Genomic DNA, 19,283 nt, shown 5'->3' on the forward strand with positions numbered 1-19,283 from the left:
TGACTCCTGGACATGCCCTAACCAATGGGGTAAAAGTTGCTAGCCCCAGCCCTACCCACTTGAGGGCATTTTAAAGATGACAATCGTCTTTGGCCACACTAAACTTGGGCTCTGAGGGCTAGAGGTTGTGTGTGTGTGTGGGCCGTGTACTGTGGTAATCCTTGTATCATCCCACATCTAACATTAAAATAAAGTTTAAAGGACCCAAGGTACCTCCTATGTATGCAGAGAGTTTGAAAGTAGGGCTTTCGAGCAACTAGACAGTCCATACACAAGAATTGTCTTGACATCCTATCTCCTTCCTTTCAACTGAGCCCCCACGGGTTATATGTAAAACCAGCAGACCTGCCAAACAGGCTTTGACACTGTAAAGTCGAAAAGGATGCTCACAGCCCCCACCTTTCTGCTTAGATCAAAGGAGTCATCCTTGTAGTTGGATCTGACAACCTTTATTTGTTTTTTTGCTAACTTTTTGTCTTCCATTCTCATGTTTTTGCGGACTTCATTTTTATGGCTTTAGCACTCTGCACACTTTACCACAGCTAACCACTGCTAAGGTGATTGTGCTGTCTCCTTTAAACATGGTAATATTAGCTTGCACGCAATTGGTACACTTAATTTACTTGAACGTCCCTAGTGCAGTGGTACTACATGTACCCAGGACTTGTAAATGAAATGCAACTAGTAGGTCAGCAGCACTTATTGTGCCACCCACTTAAGTAGCCTTTTAAAACATGCTTCGGGCCTGCCATTGCAGCCCGTGTGTTCAGTTTAAACTGCTTTTTCGACCTGATAAAATAAATCTTTTGCTATGCCTAAAACGTTTTGATATATATATGTCACCCCTAGGGTAAGCCCTAAACAGCCCATAGGGCAGGGCACAGTGTATTTAAAAAGTTGGACTTGTACTTTTAATTTTTAACATGTCCTGGAAGTTGGAAAATCTTACATTTGTTTTATACTACTGCAAGGCCTACCTCACCCATAGGATAAGATTGGGTTACCTTATTATATTTAATAAGTGATAACTTTTAATTAGGAGCAGATGGGAATATCAAGTTTGGTGTCTACATATTTATAATTTAAAACCCTCTTTAATGGTAAAGTTGGATTTTAAGTCACAATTCTTCAGACACCACTTTTTACTTGTCCCAACGATTTGGTACCTGCATCCTGGGTCACATAATTAAGACTTGGCAGGATGGGCAATCCCTAAGTTGATATGGGGACAGAGCGGTCACCTACCACACTAGCATATTACCAAGGCTCTGCCTGAGCACACTCACAAAGGATTTGACATTAGTCTTTTGTTGCCTGAGGCAAGATGGAGCCAGGGCAGGGAGGCAGGAAATTTCAAGCACCTGTGGGTGTGGAACAGTCTAGAAATTTCTCCTACTTCAAAGCTGGCATCAGGTATAAATATTGGACCCTCAGGCCCATTTCTTCAGTACCCCTCTGGACCTGTGAAAGACTCTGAAGGACTGCTCGGCTGCTCTGCTGCTAGAAGGAGCACTACTCTGCTATCCTGATACTATGCTGCCCCTCTGGCTGAGAAGGAAAACTGGACCTGCACCTTCCAACACAGGTTGAAGTGATCCGAAAGGTCAGCTGACTGACCTCCTGTTCTGAGCTACAGGGACATAACAAACTACAGGGGCCTCCGTGCATCTGGCCAGCTGACCTGGTGTTTGAACATGCAACTGGCCCTGCTGGCCTTTGATGAAGTGAGTTCCTGATCCCCAAGAGGTGTCCTCACTCATGTCCTGGAACCTGTGTGTGGCATCAGTTGAGCTCCTCCTTCAAGAAAAGGAAAACAATCCTTTAGTTTTGTGATCTTTGCAACAGCGAACCGGCCCGTTCACACCAAGATATTGCCTCCTGTGCTGACCACCAACACAAAACTGTGGTGAACCTGACTCTTCGTGCTACAGCGACTGGTAGTGATAAAGGGTAACGCAAGATATGCACTTTGCGGCACAGCATCGACAACCCGCAGTGACTGCCAGTCTAAATCTCCAGCAACGATCGTCTGCAATGTAGTTATGGTTTCAATTTATTACATTTTACTCTATTTTTCGAAATTGGTGTGGGATTTTTCTTGTGTTGTGGATTCCCTTTATTACAGTTTGAAGTGCAGAATAAATGATTTACAAATTGCCTCTAAGTTAAGTCTGGCTGATTTTGTGCAAAGCTATCAAAGGGTTAAGCACAGGTTAATTTGGGGTTTGCTTGTGTTTGACAAGAATTGCCTTGTCTAGCAACTTTCTTTGTGTTAAACCTGTTCCCCTCAGCTTTGGGCCTCCGCAAAGGCAGTCAATCTAAGTTTGAATCCATCATAGACCATATTTAGGTTTTCCTGTTTTCAGTTTCTATTTTTGGTAAATTCTGGTGGCAGTGCTATTCAGTGGTTACTCATTTTCGCGCCATAAAAAAATGACTGAAACTGTTTTACCGGTGTTTATGGAACGCTCTGCTTTTATTATTGCTTTTTCCATTTTTCTTCAGAAATTGTATACTGCTCTACATTTCAGAAGCAATACAGTCATGAAATACTTTCCATTGTCCTTTGATTCGGCAGCTCAGATTTAACAAGCATTTGCAATGCAATAGGTTTCACATTTATGCGAGTTTAAGCTATTAGCATTGTAAATGACAAAGCCTTTTATTTATGTTTTAAAAACGAAAACAAAAATAAAAGGCACTGTTATTTGCAATGTCAATAGCTCAAACTTGCGTAAATGTGAGACCTATTGCATTGCAAATGCTTGTTTAATGTAAAGTCAGGGCCTTCGGTGGTCATATCACTGAAAATATAAGATTTGAAAAAAATATTGTCTACGAATGCTGGTGGAAGACCATTTCTATGACTGGAATCTAGAGAATGCTAAAGTGATTCTGGTATTTCACTGACCTCTGCTGGTCTTTTTCTATCATGAAAGTTAAATAGAGGCAGTTGCCTGAAAAATAAAAAAAATAAAGTCACTCAGCAGAAAACAATTCTGGTACTTTACTGACCTCGGTTGGTTGTTTTCTATCAAGACAGTTAAATAGAGTCAGTTGATTCTGGAAGCAGGTTATGCGCACTGTCTCGCAATCCCTTAAAGTCTCATTACTACCCGAACCCCGCAAATGCCTATTAAACATCTGGGACCCTAATGATCTGGATAGATACGGGCTGCTGTGGGCTGCACTGGCCATTACCGTAGCGAAACGGGATATTGCACAGAAGTGGGGGGCACCGGAACTTCCGACGGCAAGCAGGTGGGCTAAAAATATGGACGTGCTGATGGTAACAGAGAGGGCGGTATATGTACTCAGAGCATGCCCACGCAAATGGAACAAGGTATGGACAGCATGGAATGTGTATAGGGGAGAGCTCTGTGAGCCCCTGCCTGAAGACGAAGACCTGGACTCAGAGGGGGAGGATGATTAGACCAATGGGTGTTGAATCGCTCGACTTCCACAAGACGAGCGAGCTACCATATTATACTGGTTTCACAGGCCGGGAAGAGGAGGGATTGACGATGTAACTGTCAACTTGGTGGACAAAAGTGCAGACTGTCAACTTGTGATGACTCATGTTACTGTTAAATGTTAATGTTAGGAAAATTATAATATTGATGCACAGGAAATGGAAGACATATTCATTGTGCGGCAATCACTGAAGTATGGATGCATAGCTGAACCCATGTAGCTTATTGTTTACGCAATACTCACTATCTGACTGAATGTAATGAGGAAGTATCACATTATATTTGAACTTGTATTTAACTGCCGAACTACGGTTCACGTATTCTCCTATATGTATTGCACATGCCTTCATACCAATAAAAAGAATTAAAAAAAAAAAATAGTCAGTTGAACAGAAAAAAAGTCCCTAAGAGGAAGCAGAGCAGTCCTAGTGCTGATCTCCAGAGCCCACGAAGTATATACACATATAAGTATATAATAAGTATATACTAATGTATATACAAGTGGTCTTGAATGCTCAACCTAAAAATATGATGGGTGGAATGCTTGAATTAATGTCAGTCGTAGTTACTTTGGGCTGCATTCCAGACCACTGGGTATTTTGCCCCCTGTGGCTTTGTCCAGCTCCAGTACTACTATACCAGGTGATCACATGCAACCACAGACTGTTTTCAGTCTGTTTAAGCCTTGTCATTGAGGGCCAGCTTGAGTCTTATTGGATGGGGCCTATGTGGACTGGAAGGTGACTTGAGTAATAACGAGTGGCTGCGTTTGATTAAAGCATTCCACCCATCCCAATTTTAGTCTGGTTTTAGCCTTTTGTTTTTTCAATAATAATATCGATATTGTACATATTTCTAGGGGCCTTCAGTCTGCCCTCTTTGCCCATTGTTCTACTGTAGTGTCTTTCACATTTTGCTTCTACATACTACAGCAAACAGCATGGGGCACACCGTCAGCCCACTTCAGCCATCGGAATACCTGACTGACACCCACCGACCACGCGCGCAACCTGGGGTTCGTCCTGGACTTATCTCTATTAATGACCCAGCAAGTCAACGCCGTCTCCTCTTCCTGCTTCAACACCCTCCGCATGCTTCGCAAGATCTACAGATGGATTCCCACCGGAACCAGAAGGACGGTCAGCCAAGCCCTCGTCAGCAGCAGGCTGAGTACGGCAACGCCCTCTACGCGGGAACCACAGCCAAACTCCAGAAAATACTTCAACGCATACAGAATGCCTCCGCATGCCTCATCCTTGACATCCACAGCCACATCACTGCCCACCTGAGAGACCTGCATTGGCTCCCCGTCAACAAGAGGATCACCTTCAAGCTCCTCACCCATGCTCACAAAGCACTCCACAACGCCGGACCAACATACCTCAACAAGCGACTCACCTTCTACACTCTGAACTCCCAGCTTCGCTCTGCTGACCTGGCCCTCGCCTCCGTTCCACGCATCCACCGTACATCCACCGGCGGCAGATCATTCTCCCACCTCACCCCCAAGACATGGAACACCCTCCCCATCCACCTGCGACAGACCCAGGACCTGCTGACCTTCAGGAGACTTCTCAAGACCTGGTTGTTCAAGCAGTACCAGCCCCCCCCCCCCCTCTTAGTGCCTTGAGACCCTCACGGGTGAGTAGTGAGCTCTAAAAATGCTTGATTGATTGATTGATTGACTGTGAGGTTGGCATTTTGCTCTTGCACAATTTGTACATCTACACAGTAAGTGCCCTTCTTCAGTTCCAGGTACTACTGGTGCAAAATTGGCTTAAAAACCCCAAAAATATATATTTTGGCTTTTAACGCCTTAACCGCGGCGTTTTTTTCCTCCGCGGTGCGGGTGTTCTAAAGGGTGGGCGGGGCTCCGTCGGCAGCACTAGGGAGGTAGTGCTCCGCACGCAAGGGGTTAAACAATGCTTGTTTTCATACAATACTTTACTTCGAACAAATACCAATCATAAACCAAATAAGCATTGGCAAATGCCAAAAGGCATTGCTGGAAAAATTTGCGTCACCAATGCTTTTTTATCTGTCTGAGTAACATGCATTACGTGAATTGCAGGGGGCCACCCCACATAAGGGGCGCGTGGCCCCGTTAGTGGCAGCCAAAGGGCCGCATAGGTAAGGGGGTCCCTTCCGGGTCAAGCGACCCGAAAGGATGTCGTAGCAAGTGTGGGCAAATCCACTTTGTCCAAGTACCACTAGACCAGTTGCTAACCAGGCAATTGTTGTAATGGTGTTCACTAGTGCATTTACTTTTATAGCACAGAATCTACTTTCATTGTTAAAATGTTTCTGCGTGTCCAAGGTAAAGGCTGCAGGCTCGCCTTTCATGTATTTTCGACGAGTCTTGAAATACGCCTTGTCGAGGTCCAGTGAACAGAACATAATATTGACATTTGATGTTCTTCATCTCTCAGCACCGCGGTTCACCTTCTTTTGTGTAGCTTTGTTCAGGCTGAAAAAAGCATTTGTTTGATCCTCATCTCTTCACATTGCCAGGGAGTTTTTTTTAAGTCTTTGGTAGCTTTCTGCCGGTGGAAAGAGAGAACGTATGTTCTTGATTTTGCCGTCAGCGCAGCTTAATGGCCGACCCCATCCCCCGTCCCCAGTTACCTACAAAGACATTCAGAGCGGGCACCTTACTCAAAAAAATCACCTGGTTGTTAAAATTCTCTCATGAGTTCCTCGGTCTGCCTATTTTCATGTCCTACTGTACACAGCAATCAGGCAAGTTATGAACGGCTAATTAACCAATTTTCAAATTACAAAATGGGGGATGTTAAATTGGGCAGGATTTGTATTTTACATTCGCTTCGTGAACAATTATTCCGATAAGTGACAGAGCGCGGCGTCAAGGTGTGTGGGCTGGTAAAAAACACACGAGGACGGGGAAATTGTGCTGAAGTGAATTTCTGTGGGAAGCGTTCGCAGAAGCGAAAATGCCTGTGCTCAATAAAGACGTGTTTTCCCCGTTTTTAGCACATTGTCGTGTCGCAAAGTCTAGAACCGAAACTGTAATTATCACAATTATGTATTTTCAGTTTTTTTTGGTCGCAGTCTGAAGTTTTGTTAATTTATTAAAATTACATTGTCAAACGGACTTCATAATTCTGTTTTTTTCTTTGCTTTTCTTTTTTTTTTGCAGTCATAATCGACTCCATATACAAAGTCACGGAAGGTCGCCAGTCGGAAATATTCCACCGCCATGCTGAAGGGAACTTTGACCCCAGTTGCTGTTTTACCATTTACCATGGTAACCACATGGAATGCCTGGATCTGATAACGTCTAACCCGGAGGAGGCCCGGACTTGGATTACAGGGCTGAAGTATTTGATGGCTGGAATTAGCGACGAGGACTCGCTCGCTAAAAGGCAGAGGACACACGACCAATATCCTTTTTGAACGAATGAATATCACATTACTTTCGGTGCATCTGATATGTTCTGGTGTGGCCCACAATCAATGCATATTTGTTTAGCAGCCTTTGCCCTGAATTATTATACATAATCTGTGGTCATGTTTTTGCTGAGCTCCCAAGGCCCTTGGTCTATAAGTCAGCAATTCCCCCAGCGCAGGCCTTTCTTTGTGCTTTCAGGTACTTGTAGTCCTCCGTCTACGAAGGGAGAACCTGGATGAGTTACTCACGCATGGAAGCGGGAGACTCGAGACGAGAGCGCTGTTTTATGCAGGGCACAAGTCGTAAAAAAAGAAGTGGGGGGACGCTGTCATCGGATGTGACGCCATGACCGGAAGGGACATCATGAAAGGTACCAAGCTCCTCGTCCCCGAGAGGCCAAAGAGTAAAGTCCAGCTGTTTGGCAGGGTGGATGGCGTCCGCCCAGTAAAATAAGTGGGGGGATGCCGTCCACCCGCGTGGTACCCCGACTCGAGCCCTGGTTTTATGGAGCACAGCTCAAGAAAAAGCAGTATGGTGAATGATCAAACATTGGCAATGAATTCTTAAACAAAAAAAACCAAACATTGGCAATGCCAATAGATCTGCACATAATGGCTTTGCCAATGCTTTTTTAAAATCTTAGATAGCTGTATCAAATGAGCGCACATCCAGATAGGTTAAAGCTGAAAAGAATGTTTGAAAAGATGGACGCCACAGATGTTCACACCCAGGTTTACTTGGTTAAAATAAAATAAAAGCCATTTAAAGATGTCTGCTGTGCATGTGTACACCTGTGCAGCCACCTTGAATGGCAACAACACTCATCCAAGGAGGGTAAGGATGCATAAAATAAATTATTGGGTTAAAGAGATAATTAGGTTCCAAGTGACCATATGTAGGGGGTAATTTCCCTCTTACAAAATTGTATTGTACCAATGATTGTTGAATGGACACTCGCCATGGATTACTGTATCGTTATGTTGAAATGATTTGTGCTCACTGGGATACTTGATGTAATGTAACACAAAATCTCAATAAAAACATTTAAAAAAAAAAAAAAAAAAAAAAAAAGATACCGGAGAGGAAACAGAGGGAGATAGGGAGAAAATAGTCCCTCATGCTCTACAAACTTTAATGTCAGCTGAGGAAGGATACATAATACAATCAAAACACAAGGAGGCCAGAATGCTCCAGGTTAGGTCAAACACTAGATACAGGGGAAAGCCATTGACTCGGGAGCGGAGAAGTGAGATAGACAAAAAGATATCCTGTCATAAGTAAGGCCTGACATGAAGCCCGCTCTTAACTATATGTTACTTATAGGAAACAATAGATGTTCCTTATAAGCTCTCCGTTGCTGAAACGTAAAAAGGCCAATTTTATATGAAAATGACTGATTTTCAAAACTGCAGTTACCAATCCAGGTATATATCCAACTGAGTTCAAATGCAATGGGACAACAGTTAAATGACAACATTTTGCTTATGGATCTGTCTGTTTGTGGAACTGAAATTAGAGGAAAGAGTTATCGATGTACTGAAACCGTGCTAGCAATACGTTTTCTTCAACCGGAAATCATTCTTTTTTGTCACCCAATTCATTTTTGCATCTAATTTTTTTAAATTATTTCCCTAGAATCATGTTTTTTTCTTCAAGTCAGAAACCATGAAGATTTAATAAAGATGTAAAATTCATTACAAAAGGCAAAAATATTGTATAAAAAATATTTATTTGCATTTTGAATGTGCAAATAATATGATAACAATGATAAAAATAAATAAACTATTATGGTAATGTCCTGAGGCGGACCAGAGGAACAATTGAACAGTCCTGCAGAATAGCAATATCTCGTCTCCCAGGGGTTGTCCAATACGGGCACTCCACTTTCATCTGATTGGAGGGTGGGCCACACGAGAGGGAGGGGGAAGCGGCATAAGAGCACACACACACAATGACTGATATTCCCATATCAGACTGTCTATTTGAGCACAGGGCAAAAAAAAGGGGGGTTCCCAGCAGCGCTGTATCGTCCAACCATCACACGTCTTAAACATATCACTCATCCAACCAGGGTCTGGATTCATCTGGCCTTCACTAATGGTTGTGGGGGGCCATTTGGGTCCACTAGGTTTCAACTTGGCCATCAACCACCTTGTGAGTTGCTGCAGCCAAGGCCCCTGGTGAGCCAGGGGCAGAGTCCCAAACCACCGATTCCCCGTCCTCTCCCAGAAGGTCTACCATTGCGCCCCAGATCTCTAGTCCCTTTCCACATTATCATCTGAGCGGACTTTCCGGACCCGACATTCTTCGACCACTGTCCACTCCAGCAGATAAGCCCTCCACTTACCCATTTTGGTGGTACCGGGTTAGCCCACTGAATTGCGATATGCCGTTTGGAAAGTATCAGTCCCATCTGGGCAAACCTGTATCCTATCTTGCTACCTTTTTGAGGGAGTGGCAACAGTCCCATAAGACAATGTTGTGTAGTTAGTTCAGCTTTTGCTCCTGTCACTCTCCGTACCCCCCGTAATGTCTCCTCCCAAAAGGGTCTCACTACAGGGCATGTCCATGTGACGTGTCCAAAATCAGCGAAGGATACCTCGCACGTCATGCACCCTAGAATCTCTTTTTAATGAACAATTTGCTTTTCTACGAGAATAACATATTTTGCTTTCTCAAAATTGAATTCGTTTTTCCTCCAATAACCCAATGAGTTCTTAGTTACAAATTGATTCACGATTTTCCTTACTCGGGCCATTTTGTGGGAGGAAGGGTTATTATGTGAGGGCATGTGTTAAGGACAATGTTCCTTTTCTCGTGAGGAAAATTTGCTGACAAAATTCACTCATTTGCTTATGTTTGAATTAGGCCCAGCCTTACTTGTTACTCATTTTCGGTTATAATTGTGGAGATAGAAGACTCAAAACATTTTTTCTGGTGGAACAAACAATGCTTGCATTTGAGAACATTACTTTTCTTGACTCTGCGTTATGCATACAAAATGTATCCAGCTGCTATGTTTCATAGGACTTTTTGCTGCATGTGTTTTTTAATCGGCTTGTTCAATGCTTTCTTTCCCTGCGGAGCACAATAACGTATTGTACTGCAAGTCTCTGACCTACTGTATCATGTTACTTGCATTGCTTTGAAACGGCGGGAATGCTTCGGTTATATGATGTTACAACGCATTCCGTTGCAACGCATGCCTTTTCCACGCATGTGTTAAAACGGAATGCCATTACCACGCATATGGTTTACCACGAAAATGCCTTTACTACGCATAGTTTAACAACGTTTTTCGTTGTTTAACTATGCATGATATTGGCATTTTCATGTTAAACCGACTGCATGATTGATTATGTAGTTCAAATCTATATATATATGTTTTTTTAATTAAGCCTAACCTAATAAATTATTATAATTAAAAAATATACTTACATTTTCTTTCGACGGTATTCTTCTTCTTACTCTTTAAGTGGTCCTTTCTCTATTTTTGATTCAGTATCTAGACTAACGTACGTTATCACGTCTGTTAGGGAGGCTGTTTCCATGAAGGACTGAGGCACAGGAGAACGTGTTAAAAGGTAAGTTTTCTTTTTTTAAACCCTCTCGTTTTTTTTTTTTGGGGGAGGGAAACGCCCCCAGCCCCCCCCCCCCTTTTTCCAACCTTTAACTCACATTCCTTTACTACGTATTTCGTAGTAAAGGAATGCGTGGTAAAGGTTATATTGGTAACCACGCATGCGTGGTTAGTGCTTTCGTGGAAACGGCTTCGTTGTAGTGGCTGTTTCCCGAATGCTTCATGGTTGTGGGAATGCGAGAAGTGGAGCGTTTGCTTCACTCTTCATTCCTTGTCAGAAGAAGGAAGCCACTTGCAGTAATGGACACTGCATTATGTTTTTCTGGGGAAAAACTTGCTTAATATGCCTGTTTGAGAGCAACAATGTCCTCATCAAAAGGCACACGTACGATGTATTAAAACGACATGTTGTATTTGCCACTTGAGAAAATGCACCACTACTTCACGAGAACCAATTGCATTTACTCTGTTGTAAAAATATGACGCAAATCAGAGCTTGTGTCACACCAATGACGTTGAACAAGTTGTCTTGCATGTGACAAATGCATTGTAATCAGACCTGCTCCACTGTAATCTCATTAGATTCAGTGTCTCGGCTGTGTACTGAACTTGATAAACAGCATTTTGAAAGTGGGGCAGAGTTAGTTTCAAAGGGCTGCAGACAAATTAATAAAGCAATCAGACACATAGCAAGAACACACCCACACAAAACTGTACCACAATGGACAGTGTACACAATATGACAGCTTGAGGTGGTGGAAGGTACTGCTTTTGCGTTCATTCGTCCAGTCGTACAGACCTGGAAGGGTTTGAGCCAGCGCCCTCTTGAGCCATTGCTTTCAATGGGGCACATATACTGGGTATCAACAAAGGGGAAGAGAGATTGCTTGGCCCTTCATACTCCCTCTCAAACTTCACAACATACGAATTAAGCAGAACGTTCTCATAAAGGAGTCTAAGTTGGCTTTCGATGTTGCTTAAGTAAGCTCCTTCTTGACTACATCCCTATTCTAGGGAACATTTGTTGGTAGGATACAGTGATCTCACCCACAGAGATTTGATTTATGCCACCAAGTGTATTGATTTTCTTCCTTGTTTTTTAAAAAATAATTTTTATATGTGATTTATTTTTAAATGTACAATTGTATGTATTGTGTCACAACACTACTTTTTATAAATATTTTTTAATTGATGTCATTAAAATGAATGCTTTTTATATATATTTTGTTTCCTGATCGTTCCCTTACTGACTTGTTTCCTTTGATCAATTGCCTAGGAAGCTTTTTACTTGAATTCAAGTCAAAAGATTATGTTTATTTAGATAAAAAATCTTTAAACAAGTGTGAAGGCATAGCTGCTTGATTAAAAATGTTCTACAAAAAGGTAATAGATTCATTACAAATAACAATATTCCACTGGAATTTAGAAGAAGACTTACACATATTTTATACATCTCTTATAAAACAGTTATTAAAAACAACATTTTTCTCTTAGACAAGTTTTTATAAAATATTTTTTAAATATTATAAAATTTCTTTAAATTACTCCAGGCTATTTTGGGGATTCTGGATTACTTTTATGTATTTCCCTAAAGCAATGGCAATTTCAATTGTGGGCATTTCTGTTAGAAGGTTGACCGCCTGTGCCCTTGTTCTTATAGCATATTTTAAAAATATTGGACGCAGCCACAATTTACGCTCTTCTAATATTGTTAGGCAGTCAAGAATGATATGCAACAAATCTCCTTTGGTGCCCAAATTACACCTGCAACACCCTTTATGATCTAACATTGTTAATTTAAAATCTTTATTTATTAGCCACGGGTTGATCCCAATTCGCATCCTTAATATCTCCTGTCTATACCAGCGATTTGGTAGAATGTCTAAGTAGGGGAACCAGTTTCCCATTGACCATGAGTTCATCATAAATTCTACAGATTTTTTCTTTGCTTGCAAGGTACCCCATATCGGTCTTTCTGGATACTTCTTGCCCGTTAATTTTCAGGTCGCTCTTAGTACACACTATTTGTTGGGTCTTTTGGCACCTCTCCACCTTTAGCCCTTCACAAGCCTGCATCATTCTTTCCCTACAAGCCTTTGCCCATTTCAGGTTACTGGTTTCGATCTCTTTCCTACACCACTGAGCAATTTTTTGCCCTTTTGTGTTTTCCAATCGTTTCCAGAATCTAATTAACGCAACTTGTACTTCTACCCCCCAAGACTTAGTTCCTATTTCCATTCTTATTGCTTGGACCATTGAGGATTGGGGTAGGGATAAGAGGCTTTTCAGGCATTTCCCTTCCTCTAGGTCCCAGACTCCTTTACCGCTCAAATAAAGGATTTCTGCGCCGTAGAGGATTTGTGGGGGTATCATTGTATTGAAGGTTTTTAATAATGGACGGTGTGACATATCCCCATACTCCCGATTGAACATTTTTAATCCACAGATTGATGTATGTGCTTTTGCTTTTTGGGCTTCCAGATGAGTATCAATCAATCAATCAATCATGCCATTTGTATAGCGCACTACTCACCCGGGAGGGTCTCAAGGCGCTTGGGGGGAGGGGTATGCTACTGCTCGAACAGCCAGGTCTTGAGTTGTTTCCTGAAGGCGAGATGGTCATGGGTCAGCCGAAGGTGGATGGGGAGGGAGTTCCAAGCCTTGGCAGCCAGGTAAGCGAAGGATCTTCCTCCGGCGGTGGCTCTTCGGATGCGTGGTACGGCTGCGAGGGCGAGGCTGATGGACCGTAGCTGGCGGGTGGGCGCATAGAAGGTCAGGCGGTCGTTGAGGTACTTGGGGCCCAGGTCGTGGAGAGAATTGAGTGCGTGGGTGAGGAGCCGGAACGTGATCCTCTTGTCGACGGGGAGCCAGTGCAGGTTCCTCAGGTGGCTGGAGATGTGGCTGCGTTGGGGGACATCCAGGATGAGTCGGGCGGAGGCGTTCTGGATGCGCTGGAGTCTTTTCTGTAGCTTGGCTGTGGTTCCGGCGTAGAGGGCGTTTCCGTAGTCCAGTCGGCTGGTGACGAGTGCCTGGGTGACAGTCTTCCTGGTCTCGGTCGGGATCCAGCGGAAGATCTTGCGAAGCATACGCAGGGTGTTGAAGCACGATGAGGAGACGGCGTTAACTTGTCTGGTCATCGAGAGGGAGGGGTCCAGGATGAAGCCCAGGTTGCGTGCCAGTATGCCAGTTTAACGTTTTATCAAACCATATACCTAGGTAACGATATTCGTTGACCGTTTCCAATTTTAGATCTCCTAAGTACCACTTAAACTTAATTGTCTTTTTACCAAAGCATAAAATTTTCGTTTTGTCTAGGTTTACTATTAAAAATTTCCTAACACAATATTCGTTAAAAGATTTCAGCTTTCTTTGGAGGCCGATCTCTGTCTGGTCTATTATTACCAAGTTGTCTGCATATAAAAGGCAGGGCACCTTTTTTCCGTCCATTCTGGGGCTTGCACTACCCTCAACCTCTAGGCAGGCGGGAAGATCTGACAGGAATATGGAGAATAGCTGTGGGGCCAAAACACAGCCCTGTCTCAGGCCGTTTGCAATTGGTATTTTTTGTGTTAATGACCCCTCTGTGTCTCTGATTACCTGAGCCCAATTACCACGATGTAATTCTTTTATTATTGTCAAAAGGTCTTTAGGGATATTTCTCTTTATAAGAGTTTCCCACAAGCAGTCCCGATCTACTGAGTCAAATGCTGCTCGGAAGTCAACGAAACAGCAGCACAGCTTGCCGTTTTGTTCCGTTGACTTCCTCGCCATTGCCCATAGTGCAAAACCGTGATCTATCGTGGAGTGCCCCGCTCTGAACCCTCCCTGTTCAGTGGATACAATTGACCCATGCATTTAATCTGTTTAGCACAATTTTTGAGAATACCTTCTCTCCTACATCTAGAAGGTTGATCAGTCTGTAGTTTTGTGGTATATCCGTGCTGCCTTTTTAGGGCTCGCCTGCTGATGCGCTTCAGCGCATAGCTGGCGAAGCTCTATTGCGGCTTAAACAGAGGTTAACCACCACTGGCGATTTCACTGGCGATTGCATGTAGTGCATGTGCTTTTTAGGTCATTGCGCTTGCGCAAGCCCTAAAAAGCGCGTGCACAATGCCACCAGCCGCCTGTCTGCCTGCCTCGCGTTACCACATCAAAGGCAGCCCTCCGAGCGCATTTCTCACCCCCTAATTATTCACGGCCGGTCGGCAGGCACATCAAAGGCTGCTGCTGCCGTGACTCGCATTTCTCCTCCCTCCTCCCCTATCACTGCCCAGGCCGGCCGTACTTTCTCTTTACACGGGCGCCCATTCCTGAATCACTTGAAATCTCTCCACATTATTTGCATTTTGTTAATTAAAAAAATAACGCTATCTGTTCTGAACTTTACCAAGGTGCTCGGCCCCTTCTTTCTTCATTTCTTACTGACACGTGTCAAATATATTTAAAAAATTTACGTTGCGTAGTATATTTTTGTCATTTTTGCCCAGTGTTTTATCACGGTATTGACAACATCGAGTCTGCTGTGTCCTAGAATAAAAAAGATTTGGCGTTGTGGTTATGCAAACACTTTCCTTTTTTGATAGCATAAGTCATATGCTTGTGTTTTGATGTGGACATTTTGCATTTGCAATGCCAGCTTCCATGCACGTTGTGAAGGAGGGCTGCCGCCTTGTCCACGTTGACGATGATGCTTGATGGGCGCATGCGATTTGTCCAATGCGCTATTTTCCATAATCGTGGGTTCTCCGGTTTCAGTTAAACAGTTACAAGCTGTCTCTGGAATGCGGCCATGAATCCCACGACGTATCTGGCTCAAGGTTGCAGTAGGAATGTTTCTGTTACATTTGGCAGCAGTGCGATGACATCGTGCTGTTGTTTTGCTTCGGTAGAAAAAAACAGGTCGGGGAAGGCAGTACCAGAGGATGCTTTGCTAGGGTACTCCCAATTCAGGCATAGGACGCACGCAAGGGCTGCATGTGCAGGCATTCTCCACGAGGAAAGATTGTATGGCTTGGAGCGAATGTTAATTACATTCTGTTTTTGCATGCCGTGTGTCTCTTGCTACATTTCATAGCATCTCGAGGTGTCGAAGGTACATCGTAACCCATGTAGAAAAATTATTTTCCATTTCCATGGTGGCCTATTGTTGAAAAATCCTTACTTCACCCTTAGAAGTTAAAACAAAACTGGAGCTTGACAATAATACATTTGATTCATGATTGATGCTACAAGAAAGCTAAGTTTTTTTTTCTGAAATAACTAGTATCGCTGTAGTTTAATTTGAACCCAATTATGAAAATGTTTCTTATTTGATGTTTGCATTTTGTGTTTAAGGGTTCTTCCGAGGCCTATTTAAATGAAGCGTAGCCACCACAGTTTAAAGGCCACAATCTCCACCCTCACTCACCCTCACTCACCCTCACCCTCACTCACCCTCACTCACCCTCATCCTCACTCACCCTCACCCTCACTCACCCTCACCCACACTCACCCTCACCCTCACTCACCCTCACCCTCACTCACCCTCACCCTCACTCACCCTCAACGCTTCACCCTCACTCACCCTCAACCCCTCAACCCCTCACCCTCACTCACCCTCAACCCCTCACCCTCACCCACCCTCAACCCTTCACCCTCAACCCCTCACTCACCCTCACTCTCACTCACCCTCACTCACCCTCAACCCCTCAGCCTCACCCTCACCCTCACTCACCCTCAACCCCTCACCCTCACTCACCCTCACTCACCCTCAACCCCTCACACTCACTCACCCTCACCCTCACTCACCCTCAACCCCTCACCCTCACCCTCACTCACCCTCACTCACCCTCACCCTCACCCTCACTCAACCTCACCCTCACTCACCCTCAACCCCTCACCCTCACCCACCCTCACCCTCACTCACCCTCAACCCCTCACCCTCACCCACCCTCACCCACCCCCACCCACCCTCACCCTCAACCCCTCACCCTCACCCTCACTCACCCTCAACCCCTCACCCTCACTCACCCTCAACCCCTCACCCTCACTCACCCTCACTCACCCTCTCACCCTCACTCACCCTCAACCCCTCACCCTCACTCACCCTCCCTCACCCTCACCCTCACTCACCCTCAACCCCTCACCCTCACTCACCTCAACCCCTCACCCTCACTCACCTCAACCCCTCACCCTCACTCTCACTCACCCTCACTCACCCTCACTCACCCTCAACCCCTCACCCTCACTCACCCTCACTCACCCTCACTCACCCTCACCCTCACTCACCCTCACCCACCCTCACCCACCCTCACCCACCCTCACCCTCACTCACCCTCAACCCCTCACCCTCACTCACCCTCAACCCCTCACCCTCACTCACCCTCAACCCCTCACCCTCAACCCCTCACCCTCACTCACCCTCACTCACCCTCACTCACCCTCACCCTCACTCACCCTCAACCCCTCACCCTCACTCACCCTCAACCCCTCACACTCACTCACCCTCACCCTCACTCACCCTCAACCCCTCACCCTCACTCACCCTCACTCACCCTCACCCTCACTCACCCTCAACCCCTCACCCTCACCCACCCTCACCCACCCTCACCCTCACTCACCCTCAACCCCTCACCCTCACCCACCCTCACCCACCCTCACCCACCCTCACCCACCCTCACCCACCCTCACCCACCCTCACCCACCCTCACCCACCCTCACCCTCACCCTCACCCTCACCCTCACCCTCAACCCCTCACCCTCACTCACCCTCAACCCCTCACCCTCACTCACCCTCAACCACTCACCCTCACTCACCCTCTCACCCTCACTCACCCTCAACCCCTCACCCTCACTCACCCTCCCTCACCCTCACCCTCACTCACCCTCAACCCCTCACCCTCACTCACCTCAACCCCTCACCCTCACTCTCACTCACCCTCACTCACCCTCACTCACCCTCAACCCCTCACCCTCACTCACCCTCACTCACCCTCACTCACCCTCACCCTCACTCACCCTCAAACCCTCACCCACCCTCACCCACCCTCACCCACCCTCACCCACCCTCACCCTCACTCACCCTCAACCCCTCACCCTCACTCACCCTCAACCCCTCACCCTCACTCACCCTCAACCCCTCACCCTCAACCCCTCACCCTCACTCACCCTCAACCCCTCACCCTCACTCACCCTCACTCACCCTCACCCACACTCACCCTCACTCACCCTCAACCCCTCACCCTCACTCACCCTCACTCACCCTCACTCACCCTCAACCCCTCACCCTCACTCACCCTCAACACCTCACCCTCAACCCCTCACCCTCAACCCCTCACCCTCACTCACCCTCAACCCCTCACCCTCAACCCCTCACGCTCACTCACCCTCACCCTCACTCACCCTCAACCCCTCACCCTCAACCCCTCACCCTCACAACACATATTGTGTTACAATAGGTGTCACATTTGCGAAAGATAAAACTATCTAGAGATGTAGCATAACGACCAGAGCTGCCATATAAGTCACGTAAATACAAAACATGTTGCATTCCAAATGCTATAGGTGTCACATTCGCGAAAGTTATAACTATTGGCATTGTAAATGACAAAGCCATCAATTTAGCAATTTTAACAACGAAAAAATAAATAAATTATGTCATTTACAAGACCAATAACTACAACTTTTCTAATGCGAGACCTATTGCATTCCAACCCCACTCATCCACGCAACGCCACTCACACACGCAACGCCACTCACACACGCAACGCCACTCACACACGCAACGCCACTCACACACGCAACGCCACTCACACACGCAACGCCACTCACACACGCAACGCCACTCACACACGCCACTCATCCACGCAACGCCACTCATCCACGCAACGCCACTCATCCACGCAACGCCACTCATCCACGCAACGCCACTCATCCACGCAACGCCACTCATCCATTTGCAAAACGAAAAATGTCAAACTCTTCTATTGCGAGACCTATTGCATTTTCAATGCTTGTTTATGGATTGGTCTGATTACTGCGCCTTTCCAGTTCGGTGGCATTATGCCTTCTAGAAGTATTACACGAAACATCTGGGCAAAGAATCTTGCCCACCACTTTATCTCTGATTTTATTATTATTGCAGGAAGATTATCGGGGCCTGCCGCACGGGTTAGTTTCAATTCTCTAATTATGTTTTCCACTTGCTGTTCATGGAAATCTAATTTAAAATCATCCGATATTTCCTGCCAGGGTTGGGGCTCTGTGTACTCTTGGGGATCTCGTGCCCTATATAATTCCCTTAGGTACTTTACCCCAGCCGCCTCGCTAACAACACATTTCATTTCTCCGTTAGTTGGACCGGACGCTGCTTTTACCATTTTCCAGAATTGCCTCAGGTTTTTTTCTTCAATTGATACTAACAAGTTTAACCAACATTTCTCTTTGTATAATCTTTTTGCATCAGAGGCCATTTTTTTAAAATCAATTTTCAACTTATTTAAATATTCGTCTCTCTTGTGTGAATTTTTTCCTTTGTCTTCTTTGCACTGCCCGTATCTCCCTTTTTTTAGATTGGCAATCACTAGAGAACCATTTCACTCGACTAACCGGGGTTTTTGCACTTTTTCTTTTATCCTTTTTTAATTCTATTCTTAAGCACTGAACTACTTGGGCTAGCTTCTCTATATACCAATCCAAGCCCCTACTCCCGAAGTCTTCTGGTTCAGTTTTCTGTTGAAAAGCCTTTAATGTTTCCTGAGACTCCTCCGTTAGTCTTGTCGTTACGCGTTTGGGGTACTCAACTTCTAATCCAATCACTTTATCTTTATATACCTTTCTACCC

The 19,283-nt window shown here is 45.1% G+C and overlaps 1 protein-coding gene across 6 annotated transcripts in view; it reads left to right on the top strand.

Moving 5' to 3' along the window:
- The window catches only part of PLCH1 (phospholipase C eta 1), a 942,696-nt gene that overhangs the window by 428,770 nt on the left and 494,643 nt on the right, over window positions 1–19,283 (top strand). For all 6 annotated transcript variants that reach the window (XM_078667769.1, XM_078667764.1, XM_078667766.1 and 3 more), the window contains exon 4: window positions 6,631–6,874. In XM_078667769.1, coding sequence (XP_078523895.1) covers window positions 6,631–6,874 — 244 coding nt within the window. The remainder of the gene's footprint in view (window positions 1–6,630; window positions 6,875–19,283) is intronic.

The sequence above is a fragment of the Lissotriton helveticus genome, chromosome 11 (assembly GCF_964261635.1).
Source record: "Lissotriton helveticus chromosome 11, aLisHel1.1, whole genome shotgun sequence".
Taxonomy (NCBI): Eukaryota; Metazoa; Chordata; class Amphibia; order Caudata; family Salamandridae; genus Lissotriton; species Lissotriton helveticus.